Genomic DNA, 17344 nt, shown 5'->3' with positions numbered 1-17344 from the left:
TGATTTTCAGAAAAAATAGTGTCGATTACAAAAATAAAACACTAGATTTGTTTAGCAGACTCTGAGATTTTCAGACAGATCCAATAAAGTTGAGCTAGATTTTCAGGCAAATCAAAAACTTCGACTATAAATCTATTTACCTTTGTTTCTATCCAATTTTTTTGTAATTTGTAGTCCTTTCCCACCTTATCCCTATCCCAATTTCTCCCTATTTCCAGAACCATATCGTGTCACACATTGAGTTTGTCTCCGGCATTCTTCCATGGATCATTTGTGCCATTTTCGCCTTCCTCGGGCTCTTCCTTTTCATTATCCCTTGGTGCTTCTGTTGTGTCCCATTCTTCCTGGACCAGCTGCGTGACGTCACTCACACTTGTCCGGCTTGCAAGAAATTTTTGGGCCGATTCAGTCGGGTCTAATTTTTTGGTGCTTATTATTTTTCACCCAGTTTTTTGACTTTGGTGCTTGCTATGACTTGAAAAATTGACAATTTTTTGAAAATCTGAAAATCGTATCTCAAAAGCTTTGGATCTAGCTGAAAATTGCTGAGTACACTAAGCAAGACTAGAGCTTCATTTTTGCTGTTGACAATTTTTTCTGAATATCAATCCTTAAAAAGATATGGCACGTGGAAGAAAACTCCTTTTTTGGCGCCTGCTCTCTTGCTAGGATGGGCGGGCCTCAAGGTATACCTTCTTTCAAGTGGCGTATCCTCTTTAAGAAGCGTTTTCATAGAAAGTTGTCAACTAACAAAATGAAGCTCTACTTTCAGACAAATCGAAAAAATCAGAGCTAGATTTTCAGAGGTTCTGAAGTTTGTACTGAAAATCGGAAAATTTTCAGGCTATCCTTTTTGAATCTCTAAAAATCCTATTTCAAACTTTTTGGATTTAGCTAAAACTTGCTATGTACATTAAACAAAACTAGGGCTTCATTTTTGTAGTTGACAAGCTTTTCTGAAAATCAAGCCCTGAAGAGATATGCCACGTGGAAGAGCGTGCTCTGTTTGGCGCCTGCTCCCTTGCTAGTTTGGGCACCCCGCAAGGTAGCCCTCTTCCACTTGGCATATCTCCTTAGAACTTGATTTTTCAAAAAAGTTGTCTACTACAAAAATGGAGCTTCAGACTTGTTTGATATGTACTGTAATTTTCAGCTAGATCCCAAAAGTGTGAAAATGAATTTCAGAGATTCCAAATTTTGAACTAAAAGTTTCAATTTTCAAGTTAACCCTTCCCTACCTTCTAGAGAAAACTATGTGTTTCTTGCCCGTGTTTTTTTCCGTTTTTTTTTGCATAATTTTGCCCATTTTCACAACGATGACGTCTTCTAAGCTTTACCTTTTGTCCTTTTGCTTGTACAAAAATAAATTCTCGTTAAAATGTTTCTTTTTCATTAGGCACACAAAAAAAATCATTTATATCAATAAGCGAAAAATAGGATTCTGAGTAGTAGGTCAAAAAAATCAATATTTCAAAAAAATGGTCTTAAGTGGATTTTCCCAAACGTCTGTAGGTTCCGATCCAGGCGCGGCACGATGGACAGTAGTGTTCGGCGTCTTTGAATGTTTCAACACAGAATGGGACCTGAAACTTATAGTTAATTTTGAGGATTAATAATTTCTAATGTAAAATTTTAAGCTGATTTGAATGGTATCAAAATTAACACTATAGCATAAAAACGAAGAAAGTTATGAGCAATTTTTCAAAGTAACGGAAAAATTTTTTGATGATATTTTTAAAACCAGCGATAACTTTGTTCGTTTTAAAGCTAGAGTTTTGAATTTAATACCATTAGAAAGATCATAAAAAATTATTTAATAATAAAATTGATAATTGACTCTACAGTAAAAACCTTACCCAGAGGAAGAAGAGTGGGAGGATGGTGACTCCGAAGATGAGGATGACGAAGAACGACAGGTAGGTGAAGAAGCCGTTGACGAAACGAAGCTCCGTTTCGCCGTGATTCTGAAAATGTAGGGTAATCAAAACTAATCAAGATGATTAAATTAAAATTTCAAATCTTCGATAATTTCGAAAAAAAAATTGGATTCAAAAACAATTTTTTTTTTAAATTTTTGGACTTCAAAAAGTTACTAGCTAAAAACCTAACTCATATTTTCTTTGGATTTGTCTGAAAATTTCAGAGTACACTAAACAAAACTAGAGCCTCCTTTTTATAGTTACCAAATCTTCTGAAAATCAAGTCCTGAGGAGATATGACACGTGGAAGAGGGCATAGCTGGAGGCGCGCCCACCCTAGCGAGGGAGCAGGCGCCAAAAAAGAGGGGCGCTTCCACGTAGCATAACTCCTCAGGACCTAATTTTTCAAAAAAGTTGTCAACTACAAAATTAAAGCCCTTGTTTTGTTTAGTATAATCTGAAATCTTCAAAAAGTTGGGACTTTTCAATTATGAGATATGCCCCTTGGAAGTGCGGCGGTGCCTATAGCTGATTTCAGAGTCGATAGATGCGCCAGCTTCCACGTGGCATATCTCCCCAGGACCTAATTTTTCAAAAAATTTGTCAACTACAAAAATGTAGCTCTAGTTTCGATTAGTATAAACTGAAATTTTCAGAAAGCTTGGACTTTTGGAATATGAGATATGCAATTTTGAAGCCTGGTGGCTCTCAAAATTGAACAAATCTGATAGTGAGCTAGGCTATTTTGAGGACTCCAAGAACTTGAAATTTCCAATAAGTTGACTAATTAACGGCTAGTTGTCAGCTAATTAGATTAATTACCTTGCAACGTGGACAATCTAAAAGCTGTGGTCGATCGGAGAGATATTTCTTGGCGTTCACAAGCATCGACGGCGTGTGCGATGCCGATCTGGAAATTTAATTTTTTGCGAATTTTTGGGATTTTCCTTTTTTTTAATTTTCACTTTCAAAGTTCAACTACCAACTATCCCTTCCATTTGCCATATATTTTTTGTAGTACTACCGAGTTTTTGCTGCTCAAATCCCCAGCAAATCTCAAGTACCTCTTATGGGATCTGTGAGCAAAAAAAAGAGAAAAGACTTTGGAAATTTGAGAGATTTAGAGATTTCGGGATTTGTTGACATTGATGAGAGAGAGAGAGAGAGAGAGAAACGGACTGTATCTATATTTTCCTACTTTTTTTGCTCTTTTTTTGAGTAATTGGTGATTTGGAAAGTGTCAAGTAGGTTAGGTACTTTGAGAAGAGAAACAGAAAAAAATTTCAGAAGCTACCGTACTTTCTACATTGAGCCAATTTATCTCGATTTCTGAAATAGATATCAAAAAGTGTTCAACTGATAAAATGTTCCTGATAATATAACAATTTGTGAATTTCAAAAGTTTTAATTTTCACATCAAAGTACTAAAATTTCACGTGAATCTTTTGAATCTCCCAAAAGATGGACCATTAAGTTTTTGGGAGCAACGTGTTTTTTCAACAAATATAACAGAAATATTAACACTTTCTGAATATTTTTCCAAAAATTAAAACTTTTGAAAATCACTACTTGTTATATGTTAAAGGTTTATCAGTTGACACACTTTTAATATATTTAACAGGAATTGAGATAATTGAGCTCAAACTTAAACCCACTAGCTTTTAACTTTGAGCTCATCTATCTCGGTTCCTGTTAAAGTTACCAAAAAGTTGTCGACTGATAAAATATTGGTAATTTCATGATAAACATTTTGTTAATTAATCACTGTTTGATATCTTTTACAGAAAATTAGATTTAAAAGCTCAAAGTTGACCCATGTTATACGGTAGATCAAAAAATCATTTTTTAGGACTTCAAAATTTTTAAAATTTTTTATAGTTAAAAAGGATAAATGCTCATTTTTAGGTTGGTGTGAAAACTGAAATTTTTTGTTTTTCAGAAACCAAAAAACGTTTTATACTGAAATTTTTGAAAATTTCGATTTTGTAAAGAATTTCAATTTTGCCGAATTTCAATGATAATTATGCAGAATTGTTGGAAATTTTTTTATAAAAAAAATTAATTTGATAGTATAAATTTGAAAATTGAAAACTTGGAAATTAAAAAATTCTCGAAAAGTTCGAAAAGTTTGAAATTCCATGAACCCTTTAATATCCTATTTTTCAATTTTTAGCTTAATTACCGTAAACACTATAATAGAACGCCACCCGAATTGTCAATTTTGAGCCTATGTATCTCAGCTCCTATAAGAGATATAAAAAAGTGTTTAACTAATAAAATGTTGCTGATATTATGATAAATATTTTATCAGTTGACAACTTTTTGATATCTTTCAAAAGAAGTGAGATATATAGGCTCAAAGTGGACGGTCCGGGTGGCGTTCTATTAGAGTGTTTACGGTATATTCCTTTTTTTCAAATTCAAATTTCCGATTACTGTATTTTCAGATTGTCCAATTTTTTTATTTCCAATTTTTCCTATTTTCTCTAGTTTTTCGAGAAAAACTGTATCAAATTTCTCGAAAACCTACGACATTCAAATAATAAAAAAGCGGAGAGAATTTAATTCTTTGGGTCAATAGGAACTAAATAATTGAAATTGAAAAATTGAAAAAAAATGAGAAATCGGAAAAAAAAATAATTTGGGTGCAAAATTTCTAAAAATGTAATAATTGACTTAATTGGAATTTTTCAAAAAATTAGGCCAAAATAACAATTTTCAGATTACGAATTTTTGAAAAATTCTAATTTTCAGGTTTAAAACCCCAAGACTTTGAGTTTTCAATATAATTTGAAATTCCCGCCGAAAATCTTCAAACTTTCAAAAAATTTGAATTCTACAGTACCCCTCTCCTACCTGTGAATAGGAATCGGATGAGATCGATTTGGCGCCATTTTTGTCGGGTTTCCTGGAACTGCTATTTTTAAAAAAGGAATTTTAAAATTTCTAGAAAAATCCAAGAAAAAAGAAAAGTAGAAGCCAAGAAAAATCTAGGTGGGAGGAAAAATAAGAGCCCAAAGGATGGGTATTTGCACACACTGTACTATCTACTAGAGATTGAGAGACGCAGAGAAAGAGGAAAAATCGGAAGAATCTGAGGGTGATTTGAGGGGAGAAGGTACTGAAGTACTTGAGATTTTTTGGCGAGGAGAAGAAAATACTACATGACGCACTTAGCAGAGAACTACTAACAGGTATAGCCAAAGAGCTGTCAATTGAGAGCAGTTTTTGGGGTGGAAATAAGATATGTGGAAGATTTGGAAGTTTCAGAAAAAATCATATTGGTATTGAAAATGGAGGAATCGCTTTGAAGCCGCTTTCTAACGGGATTCACTGCGATTTTTAAGCTCCCTTACTTTAACTTTAATTATTGTATTGTATTGTATTGTATTGTATTTATCGCGTAAAAAATACGTGGAAGAATAAAAAGAAAAAAGAATGAAAAAGAGAATAAATAGACAAAAAGGGACATGGTGACATAAAATTTATATTTCTTAACCTAGACATGAATAATAGTGGATAATAACAAATCTTTTTCCGAACTTCTGACAACAGCAGGCTTTTAGATCCGTTTTGTAGAGCTCATCATTTTACTAAGAACCCTATGTGTGAAGAAGTTTTGTTTAAGTTTAGACTTTGGAGTTTTCCATTGGTAGGTGTGGCGGCTGCGCGTTTTTGTCGATCTAATTTTGAAATATGATAAATGATTTATATTAATTTTACCTAGAATGAGTTTGTTGAAGAATTTCAGATCAAGCTTTTCCCGTCTAGATTGTAGTGATCCTAGGCTGAATTCGGTCAATCTGTCTTGAGATGTTTTGTAATCCTTATCAATTCTCGTTAAGTTTCTACCCACTATTCTATTCATCAATTTTCTAGTGAAGGAGCTTTGCACTTTCTCTATATTGTCAATGAGCAGTTTTTTAGAAGGGCTGGCTACCACCGTTCCATATTCCAAATACGGTCGCACAAAAGTCTTATATAGTAATGACATTAATCTAACGTTCTTACTATGATAAGTTTTAAAAATAGAGTAACTAGCATATTTCGCCCTATTGATAGCTTTCTGCCAATGGTTAGAGAAATCTAATCTCTCAGTGATTATAAATCCTAAATCCCTAACTGTAGTTTCCCGTTTAATTTTGTCATTATCAAGGAAATAATTTATATATTTTGGGTTTTTACCAAGACTGATGCAGCAGGTCTTTGATAGATTTAATTCTAGTTTAGCATTCATTGACCACTCATAGATTTTATTGATTGATTCTTGCAGAGATCCTCCCATGTCTCCTTTTTTAATTGGGCAATAAATTTTTAGGTCGTCAGCAAACTGTTTTACTTGAACTGGCTTAAATTATCTTATTATCTTGAATTATCTTATTATCTATACAAGATATCAGAAAGTTGCTAACTAATAAAATGTAGAAAATTGAATTTCACACATTTTACTAGTTAATTACTTTTTGATATCTTTCTTAGGAACTGAGATAATTTATCTCAAAGATAGAGGATTCAAGCTCGGGGCCTACCACGCCCTCTCCCATGATGAAAGAAGGAGGTCCTGGCTTTTTTGAAGCTCCATATCTCAGCTACAAAAAAAGCTATCAAAAAGCTGTCAACTAATAAAATAATTTTATTTTACACATTTTATTAGTTAACTGCTTTTTGATATCTTTCTTGGTAACTGAGATAGTTGGGGTCAAAGTTAAAGGAGTGGTACGCGCGAGCCTACCACCCACTCCCCTCTCTGGGTAGCTTACTTCAAAGTTAATTATCTCAATTGCTATAAAATATGTCGAAATATGGTCAGCTAATACAATGTGTAAAATTTAATTTTACACATTTTACTAATTGACCACTTTTTGATATCTTTCAGGAGAACTGATATAATTAGGGTCAAAGTTGAAGGAGAGGTGGGCGGAGCAGAGCACCCCTGGGGGAGGTCCTACTCACTTCAATCGTTTTTATCTCAATACCTGGTAAAGATATCAAAAAGTGGTGAACTAATAAAATGTGTAGAATTCAATTCTATACATTTCATTTATAAATTACTTTTTGATATCTTTCCTAAAACTGAGATAATTGGGGTCAAATAAGATAGTACTGTGAGCGCACCCCAAGAGGGATGACCTCCTCACTTCAACTGCAATTATCTCAGTTTCCGGGAAAAATCCTTCTGGGAAAAAAACCTAATGAGCCGATTGTAAATTCTCCTTACCTTGTTCTCAAAATAATATTGACCAATAACATCTATAAAAAATGGGCGGAGCTTTTCATAAGTTTACTTCAGTCACCCTCAATCACTTTGTACCATAATAAGAATGATAAAAACTAACAAGGGTACTGATTAGCCAGACTAGAAACTAGCCTGTTGATCCCTTTCGCCACGTAGAGGCTCAGTACATGAAAGGGAAACAAGGTTTATTTGACCAATGGGATCACCTTCTAAAACCCATATAGGAGGTGGAGGGAGGGTCCCCCATCTCCTAACAAAAAATAAAACAAGATCATCTCCTAACAAAAAATAAAACCTCTTTTCGGAGACCATTGTCGGTTAATTTTCAGAAGCTCCTTCTCATCCCGATAAGAAGCCACATTGCATAATCGCTTTTCATTGTTGTCTCCATTTTTTTAATCATTGATAAAATCTTCTGCTACTCGGGGACGTTCAGTGATAAAACACCTAGCCATGAACCCGGAAACATGGCGACCCTTCGGGCCTTTTAGTACTTTTTTCGCATTGGACCAATCGACAGAAAAAAGCAAAAGAGACAACAAATGAGCAGCGGAATGCAAAGAGCTTCTTACCAGAGAGAAGGTGCCACTGAAAATTATCCAACAATAAAGATTCAAAGGGATTTCACAGAGACACTGATTTCTTATCCAATACGTGGAATAATTTTTTGTGGCCTTACATTTTTGAAAAGATTGAAAAATAAATATAATTTGACGTGACTCTAATATAACGCCATTCATACCGCCAACTTCGAGCCAAAATATATCGGTTCTTGTTAAAGATATATAAAAGTGATCAACTAATAAAATATTTATCATAATATCATTGATATTTTGTCAGTTGACAACTTTTTAATATCTCCCACAGGAACTGAGATAATTGAGCTCAAAGAAAGCGACCTCCCGAGAGGCAAAGGGGGATGGGCGTCGGGAGGCACCTGCCAATTCAAGTCTAATCATCTCAGTTTCCGTAAAAGATATCAAAAAGCGGTCAACTGACAAATTTTTTATCATAATATCATCTATATTTTATCAGTAGACTACTTTTTGATACCTCTCATAAGAAATGAGACACATGGGCTTGAAGTAGACAGTTTGGGTGGCGTTCTATTACAGTGTTTACTGTAGGTTAAATCGCGCCGAAGGCGCACCAGCTAGCTAGAGGCGTTGCTCAAAAACCCTTATTTTTCTAATTTAAAAATTCGAAAATTCAAAAATTTTAGAAAAAAATTGAAAAACTGAAATACAATATTTGACCTCAAAAAGTTGTTTCCTATTCCTATTTTTTAGAAAACCGGTTCATTTTTTTTCTATTGTGTCATTTTTTTTTATTAATCCCCCTATTTTTTGAAAATTTCCACATTTCACACCTCAACAATTTCTGAAAAAAATGAAAAAAAAAGTTCGAAAAAAATAAAATTAAATTATTCTGAAAAAATTTAAAAAATAAAAAATTTCTGAAAATTGATTTTTTTTCAGAACTATTGTTTTTCAATTTTAAAATCTGTAAAACCTTGAAAAAGCTTGGTTTTCAAGAGAAAATCCTTGATTTTGAAACAAAAAAAAGTAAAAAATATATATTTATTTTTTAAAAATCAAAAAATAATAATTTTCAAAAAATTTCAAATCTTCGAATTCTGAAACTTGTTGCCAGAAAACTGATAGACATGTCGAATGATTTTCAAACTGCTCAATTGTTGTTCCTTCATGATTTCCAGTGTTAAATTTGACATCAAACTGAAATTTGGCACTTTTTCCAAAATTCCAATTGCCACAATAATACACATCAAAGCAGTGATTCCATAGGTGAGAGGGTACTCCTCAAACTGCAATTTGTAGTTTGTAGTCTTTGTAGTCATTAGATTTTCAAAAAAAAATTTTGGGGGAAACAATTTTTTACGTTTTTTTTTTCAAAAATTAAAAAAGAAATCTGATTTGTAGTTTGTAGTCTTACCTGAAACATATGAACCATATAATACTTCTCCACTGCGAACGTCGAATGAAAAGTGGAATCTAAAAATTCGGATAATGGAATCCAAAATATTGAATCCACCTCGTTTTGGCTTAGGGAGAAGGTTGGACGTCTTCTGGAAAAAATTTAAGAATTTGAATTTTTCAGAAAATTTTTGTAGTTTGTAGTGGCTTTATACCTCAACAAGGCCACCGTAGGATGAATAAGTATTCCAAATCGAGCTCGAAACGCTGGAAGATTTCCAAGAACCACATAATCTTCCGTTTCCTTGATTCCAACTTCCTGCAATTTCACCCTTTCTCTGCGTCGCTCATTTTCTATACTTTTTTAAATAGAAAAATTTTTAAACTTCTAAAAAAACTACTGATTTTCTATAAAATATAAAAAATTCGCAAAATTTTCCCCCAAAAATCATCAAAATCCGTTGAAAACGAAGCGAGTTACAGCGATTTGAAGTTTTTACTGAGGCTAACGCATTCTTGTAGTTTATGGTCGTTTAGCCTCAGTAAACTAGCGCGCTAATTTACTGAGGCTAAACGGCTACAGACTACAAAACTGTCTAAGCCTCAGTAAAAACTTAAACCTCTGCACTTTCTACCTAGTAATCGCTTAGCCTCAGTAAACTAGCGCGTGCGTTTACTGAGGCTAAGCGGCTACAAACTACGAAACGCTTCTAAGCCTCAGTAAAAAAAACCAAAAAACTTCAAACCTCTGTAACTCGCTTCGTTTTCAACGGGTTTTGATGATTTTTGGCTCATTTTTTATGTATCATTTAAAAATAGATTAAAAATAAGCCAAAACCCATTTTTCGAGAATTCCCTTGATTCCAACTTCCTGCAATTTCCCTCCCCATGAACAACAGAAAATTGACCTTTTCCTTCTCTCTGCGTCTCTCATTTCTTCCATACTATTTCTCTTTCTCTCGTTTTTTCTCATTTTCCGCCCTTTTCCTTCACCTCATTGAACCGTTCGATTCGGTGACAAATTTCTTTGACTTTTTGACAAATTCTTTGACAAGGCGGGAATTTTGAAATTTTATTTTAGTAAATTTCATTGATTTTCGGTCATTTTAAGCCTATTTTTAGAATTTTTAAAGACAAGTTTTTTGAAATTTTCAGCTATTTTACTTTTTTTTTAAAACTTCATCGAACAATTTTAATTAGCAGGAACTTCAAGGTTTCTACCTGTTTTCGTATATTATGATTCGATAATTACTTTTGAACAGTTTTAAAACTTTTTTTTTCTGTTTTTTTAAAGGAAATAGTTAATTGGTCTGTGACCAATTATGTGTATAATCGAATTAGGAGAAATAGTAAAATGTAGACTTAGTTTGAAATTCTGAAATTTCAAAGTTTTCAAAGCTAAAAACTAAAAAATCGAGTTGAATTCTCAAAATTCAATGTTTCCAATTTCAAAAAATACCGCAAAACTCGAAGAGCTAAGCTTGAGCTCAATTATCTCGGCTCCTATAGAATATATAAAAAATGTGTCAAATGATAAAATGTTCCTGATATTTTCATCTATATTTTATCAGTTGAGATCTATTTGACACCTCTTTTAGTATTCGAGATAAATGGGCTTAAAGGGACAGCCACCCTTCCCCCTTACCTCTCTTCTCTCGGGAGGTACAATTACTTTAAGCCCTCATATCTCGGTTCCTATAAAAAATATCAAAATATGTCAACTAATAAAATATTGCTGATATTATGATAAACATTTTATTACTTGACAACTTTTTCATATCTCTGACAGGAAGTGAGATAAATTGGCTCAAAATTGAAAGCTAGACTTTTCCTTTTTTTTTCCATTTTTTGAGTTCTTTGGATTTCAAACTATTTTGAATCCCCCAATTTCAGAAAATCCCTATAAATTCTAAAGATCTCTCAACTTGTCATTCTATTCTAGTACTAACTAACTGGACGAGTAGATCAAAACTTTTGATCTATACTTGCCAAAACTTTAAGGATCTCAAAATAAAGAAGAACACCCCTTGAAGATATCAAGTATGTATTCCCAATTGGATTTGGTCACATTTTGGGAAAATGTCACTTCGAAAACTATGTCTTATTCCCACACACTTCTTCTCCCCCTAAATGTTCTTCTTTTTTGTTCTCAAGAGGATAAGTGTCTTTTTCTTCTTCTCCTCCTATTCTTACCTCGTAAGCTTCTCGAATCGCCGTCCGACGGACATCATTTCCATCTTCATCATCCATCATTCCACCCGGAAAACAGACCTGAACCAATATTTTTTGGCTTTTTTCTTTTTTTTTATTAGGTTGAACAGAAAGTTTCTTCCTTTTTCACAGGGTTGTTTTTGAGGCTCCACTTCTGGTTCTAGAAAAGGTGTAGCGGGCCAAACTTTTTTTTGTTAGAGAGCTGTGTTCAGTGTCTATTAGATTTTAGATTGGTTAGTTTTTATCTCTCTCCGTGTTGAAGGAATGACCATTCTTATGACCCTTATCCGACTGCACATAAGCTACATGATTATGTTTTCGTTTTTATTTGATCTTCAAATACCTGCTATTTGCAAAAAAATGGCAAATGTATGTATAGGACATGCTCCGTTATCGCCTACAATTTGACTTTGGTTCGACAGATCCCTTTCGGGGGAGTTCGGTTTGAAAGATGACAACTGCCCAGTTAGTTGGATCTCGATACATTGCTGAAAGCCGTGAAGGCGGATCCATTTCAAACTATTCGTAAAATGTCAAAGACGTTGTACGTTAGTCAACCAAGTATTGTGAACGGATCGAAGTCTGTTGGCGAAGTCAAAAAATAAGTCGATTCGTACCCCTGTGTTTGGAAGGACTATGATATGGATCTCCATGTGGACATGAGTATGTTTCTTCCATCATTTCTTCACACGTTCAGTTGGGTGGACGATATAATTAGTGTAAATGAGAAGTGGAATTAAGAAATTACCGGAGTGTTGGCAGACAACTATCACTGCTCATGGACGTAACTTTCATTTATCTAGCCCCTTCAGCTCTGAGGAAAATTTGATCAAAAAAGTTGTCAAAAAAGGAAGAAACTTTCTGTTCAACCTAATAGGATTCTTTTTTTTTCGGAGCATTTTCGGCAAAGTTTAGGATCAAAAATTACTACTATAGAAGGCCACCCGAGTCGTCAATTTTGAGCACATATATCTCGTTTCTTGTGAGAGGTATCAAAAATTTGTTAACTAATAAAATGTTTACCATAATATAACAAACATTTCATTAGTTTACAAATTTTTGATATCTTTAACAGGAACTGAGATATATGAGTTCAAAGTAAATGGACCTTGCCAGGGGAGAGAGGAAGGGGGGAGGGGCCTGTCCCTTTGAGCCCTTATATCTCATTTTTTTCAAAAGATATCAAAAAGTTGTCAACTAATAAATTGTTTATCATAATATCAGCAATATTTTATTAGTTGACAATTTTTTAATATCTTTTACAGAACCTGAGATAATTGAGCTCAAAGTTAACGGTGTGGGTGAGCTTCTGTTAGAGGAAATACGGTATTTATGGTTATAATAAACATCTCCAATACCATAAATTCTTCTTTTTCCTGCCAATCATTTAAAAAAACTAGGTTTTCATAGTTTATTGAGCCATAAAACAATGTTAATAGGGTGCTAAAAACTCTCAATATATGTTTTCGAAAGCAAATTTAGTATCGAATTCTTAATCTTTGGATTTCCTATAAAATAGTACTAAAATCAAAACGCTAGCTTGAAAACTAAACAAGTTATGGCTACTTTCTATGATTTCTCCATTTGTTAACCATTGAATTTCTTAAGCTTCTTATTTCAAGTTTTATTATCTCAATTTCTAGAAAAGATACAAAAAAGTGGTCAGTTAATAAAATATGTGAAATTAAATTTCACATATTTTTGCAGTGGATCACTTTTTTATATCTTATCTAGGGACTGAGATAATTGAGCTCAAAATCCAACTGTAGTGATACTTTGGAATTTAGATGTCTAATTTGGTATCTGAACAGTCTTTTCCTATATTTTCCTATCCAAATATACTGTTTTTTTTAATCAATGTGATAGTACTCATCATTTTTATAATCATATTCTCTCACCTACCTCTTCCTACTAAACCATAACCCATATAATTCTCATACTTATTTTATCGACCTTCCGAAATTTCCTTTTTGGACAAACCTATTCTACCGAAACGAACCTCTCCAGGATGTCTTCTCATCTGAAGACTTCGCACACACAACAACACTTTGATTTCCGATTCTCCGTCGTCGTGAAGCAGAATTAACACTCCGGCGTCCTGCAAAAATGCGCTCTATTGAGAGTTGGGCACTTACCGTGTTTCCTCGACTAGAAGTCCATCCAAAGCGTCACTTTCGAGCTCAATAATCTCGATTCTTGTGGAAGATAACAAAAAGTGGTCAACTGATAAAATATTGCTGATATTATGATACACATTTTGTCAGTTGACAACTTCTAGATATCTTTTACAGGAATCGAGATAAATGGGCTCAAAGTTAAAGGATTGGGTGGTCATACGGTATTTAGTTTCTGGGGGAGCAAGTTTGCTCTATTGAACGTTTCAATGAATTTCAATTAATTCTGTGTACCTTTGGAGTTTTTTCACATTTTTTGGTATTTTATTTCTGAATTTAGCTAGCATAAAATGCTCAGAATCTCAAAAATTTAGAATTTTCTTAAATTTTCAATGGATTTGAAATTTTCTACCTGCTCTTTTTGGGGTTTCGATGGATCATCAGTCAAATCCAATTGCTTTTTTATCTCATCTCCTCGGCTCAACAAATATTTTGGCTCTTTCATTTTTTAGCTCCTGAAAAAGTTTAATTTCTGTTTTATCTTTTTTTTTGGATTTTTAACTAACTTTTCATTAATTTCAATTGCTGGATAACTACTGCTATGTTTGAGCTCAGTTATCTCTGTTCCTATAAAAGATATCAAGAAAAGGTCAACTCATAAAATGTTTATCATAATGGCATCAATATTTTATCAGTTGACAGATTTTAGATATCTTTCACAGAAATCGAGATAATTAAGCTTAAAGTAATTAGACCTTGCGAGGGGAGAAAGGAAGGGGGAAGGGGCGTGTCCTTTTGAGCCCTTATATCTCAGTTCCTGTGAAAGATATTAAAAATGTGTCAACTGATAAAATTTTAGTAATATTATGATAAACAATTTATTAGCTAGCAGTCTTTTGCAATCTCTGAAAGGGGTCGAGATATGTTGGCTCAAAGTAAAGAGCCCTTTTTAATTTTCGGAAAATCAAATTTCAAATTTTTAAAAAATTTTCTAGTTTCAAAATTTCCATTTTTTTCCCATTTTTTTTCTTTTGTCTTTTTTCACACCGACAAAATTTACCACCAGAAAAAGAAGAAGAAAGACCTCTCTCTCTCTCTCCGGAAATATCTAATCAGAGATCTAAATCTTTTTTTTTGTTCTTGTGTCCTTTTTCGGTTTCTGGGGTCTCGTCTTCTTGGGAAGAGAGAATCGACACTTTGACCAGAAACTCTTCTTCTTTTTCTTCTTTTCTGGTTTTGAAATTCAAATTTTATTCGTAATTAGACCCCCCCCCCCCCCACCTCCCGAACCATCAACTTGGAATCAATTTATCTCAATTCCTGTGAAAGATATCAAAAAGTTGTCAACTGATAAAATGTTAATCATAATATCACCAACATTTTATTAATAGACACACTTTATTGATATCTTCCACAGTAACCGAGATAAATAAGCATAAAGGGAGAGCCCCCCCCCCCCCCCCCCCGCTTGCCTCTCACCCTTGGAAGGTCCGATTACTTTGATCTAACTTATCGCGGCTCCTATAAAAGATATTTAAAAGTGGTCAATTGATAAAATATTGCTGATGTTATGATGAATACTTTATCATTTGACAGTTTTTTGATATCTGTAACAAGAAATGAGATATAAAGGCTCAAAGATAAAGGGCACTCTTTTAGAGTGTTACCGGTAGATCGGGTTCCTAAAATTCCAGTTTTTCAGCATTCTCTGGACCATTCTAATAGGTTTTTTCTTTTCAAAATTTTTAAAATCTCCCTAACACTGTTCCTTTTTTTCTCCTCATTTTTTTTTGTTCTGCCTTTCACTCATTCCTCAAATATTTGCCAAAGAAAAAAAGAGAGAGAGAAAAATCACCTACAAGTGTTCTCTCTCTCTTCCACTAAATACCTTAGTAAATGAGTCAGTCCCCAAGAGCACCGAAAAAAATGAACTCAAAAAATTGGTTTGTGTTTTTTGATTGACTAGATTGAATCGCGCCGAAGGCGCGCCAGCTTGCTGGTTACTTATAATAAAAGCCCCCTCCCCAACCCGTCAACTTTAAGTCCATTTATCTCAGTTCTTGTGAAAAATATCAAAAAGTTGTCAACTGATAAATTGTTTATCATAATATCACCATAATTTTATCAGTTGACACTATTTTGATATCTATCACAGGAATCGAGATAATAGAGCTCAAACTTGACAATGTAGACTTTTTTTTTCAAAAATTGACCTTTTATTACAGGTTTGACGGCAATTGAAGCTCTAAAGCTCAGTTAAAAAAGACAACTGTTCCCATTTTTTTTGTTCTTAATTAGCTCATTAAAAAACATTTTTAGTAGCCGCAAAGGATTTGAAAAAAGAAGATTAAAAGAAACGACCGCTAATTGGTTTGTCAGGTGCTCAAAGAGCTCTAGCTTTTTTCAAAATGATGATTTTCAAATTTTCAAAAATTCCGAGCCATTTTGGAGCCAAAAAGGTGCTAATTATTTACAAATTTCTTTTTTTTTTTGGGCTATTTTTATGAAAACCTTTGAAACTCAAATTTTTGTCTTCCAACTTCCACTTTTTAGAATTTTCTAACTAATCAAAGCTCTAAAGATCAGTCTAAACAGTTGTGATCTTTTGTCTCCCAAAGGCTCTTGCTCTTTCGCACTTTCTAGTTTCTCACATTTTTCCTTCTTTTCTCACGCCTTATGGCTCTCTTGTTAAACCACTCATCCTATGTATTATCACAAGTGACGTGTGTGTCTGTTTGTCCGGATTCGTTCTTCAACTTTGAACCCATTTACCTATGTTCCTGTAAAAGATATCAAAAGATGTCAACTGATAAAATGTTTATCATGTTATCACAAATATTAGCTGACAACTTTTTGATATCTTTCACAGAAACGGATATAATTGAGCTCAAAGTTAGCAGCTTGGGTGGGGGAAAATACGGTACGAACGCCACCCAAAGGCTCAACTTTGAGTCCATATATCTAATTTCCTGTAAAAGATATCAAAAAGAGATTAACTGACAAAATATTGGTGATGTTATAATAAACATTTTACTAGTTGACAAAATTTTGACATCTTTCACAGGAACCGAGATATATTGGTTCAAAGTTAGGGTGGTCTTCTATTATAGGTTATGCAGTAATCCTTGCACAAAACGAACTATTTTTGTGCTCTTTTCTCTCAAATTTCTCACAGATTTTGCTGTGAAATGAATCATTAAAATCTTATTAGCGTCTTCTTTCCTCTCTAACCCACTGAACCCAACCAATTCGAACCATAACACATGTCTTCACGATAAGTAGTGTGTCCTTTTCTCTGCGTCTCTCTATTTTTCATACTCTCTCACACTATCTCGATGGAGACATGATGATGATGACCGTGTGGATAGAATAAGAAGAGCAGATGTCTTTAGAAGAGAGAGAGAGAGAGAGAGAGGGGAGGGGCAGCTGGTGGTGGCAGAGGATCACTAGGGTAGTGTCACAGTTACTTGAGAATGCTTTACTGATTCTAAGAACCATTTTATAGTTTGTAGTCATTTACTAAGTTTCTGAAAAGACTTAACTACTGTAGTTTGGCTAGTTTTCCACAGTTCTACCGTTTTTTACTCAAAATATCTTCAAGTTTTGGATTTCAAGTTTTTGAGGGTTTTCGGGTCACAAATAGGACAAAATTTTAAAATAAAAAATGGAAAAAAATTCTAAACATCCTGATTTTCTATAAAATATAAAAAATTCGCAACATTTCCCTCTAAAAATCATGAAAATCGGTTGAAAACGAAGCGAGTTACAGCGATTTGAAGTTTTTACTGAGGCTTAGGCGCACTTTATAGTTTGTAGTCGTTTAGCCTTAGTAAACGCGCGAGGTGTTTACTGAGGCTAAGCCGCTACAGACTGCAAAACTGTCTAAGCCGCATTAAAAACTTCAAATCGCTGAACTCGCTTCGTTTTCAA

The 17344-nt window shown here is 33.7% G+C and overlaps 2 protein-coding genes across 2 annotated transcripts in view; one reads left to right on the top strand and one right to left on the bottom strand.

The window, feature by feature from the left end:
• CBG08024 overlaps window positions 1–419 on the top strand; it is a gene marked incomplete at both ends in the record, with an annotated part of 2673 nt that extends 2254 nt beyond the window's left edge. The window contains one exon of the mRNA XM_002646097.1: window positions 219–419. Within this exon, the coding sequence (XP_002646143.1) occupies window positions 219–419 (201 nt within the window). The remainder of the gene's footprint in view (window positions 1–218) is intronic.
• A 1065-nt stretch (window positions 420–1484) lies between these two features.
• Cbr-ndx-8 lies at window positions 1485–13919 on the bottom strand (the record flags this gene model as incomplete). Its single annotated transcript, XM_002646096.2, has 9 exons — window positions 1485–1583; window positions 1857–1964; window positions 2742–2829; window positions 8799–8980; window positions 9109–9241; window positions 9305–9408; window positions 11283–11360; window positions 13300–13398; window positions 13827–13919. The coding sequence occupies 9 exons, from the start codon at window positions 13917–13919 to the stop codon at window positions 1485–1487; spliced, it is 984 nt and encodes a 327-aa protein (XP_002646142.2).
• Between the last annotated feature and the right edge of the window lie 3425 nt (window positions 13920–17344).

The sequence above is a fragment of the Caenorhabditis briggsae genome (genome assembly GCF_000004555.2).
Source record: "Caenorhabditis briggsae complete genome, chrI, whole genome shotgun sequence".
Classification (NCBI taxonomy): domain Eukaryota; kingdom Metazoa; phylum Nematoda; class Chromadorea; order Rhabditida; family Rhabditidae; genus Caenorhabditis; species Caenorhabditis briggsae.
Note: the sequence above shows the minus strand (reverse complement) of the source record. Positions and strands in the feature narration are given on the sequence as shown.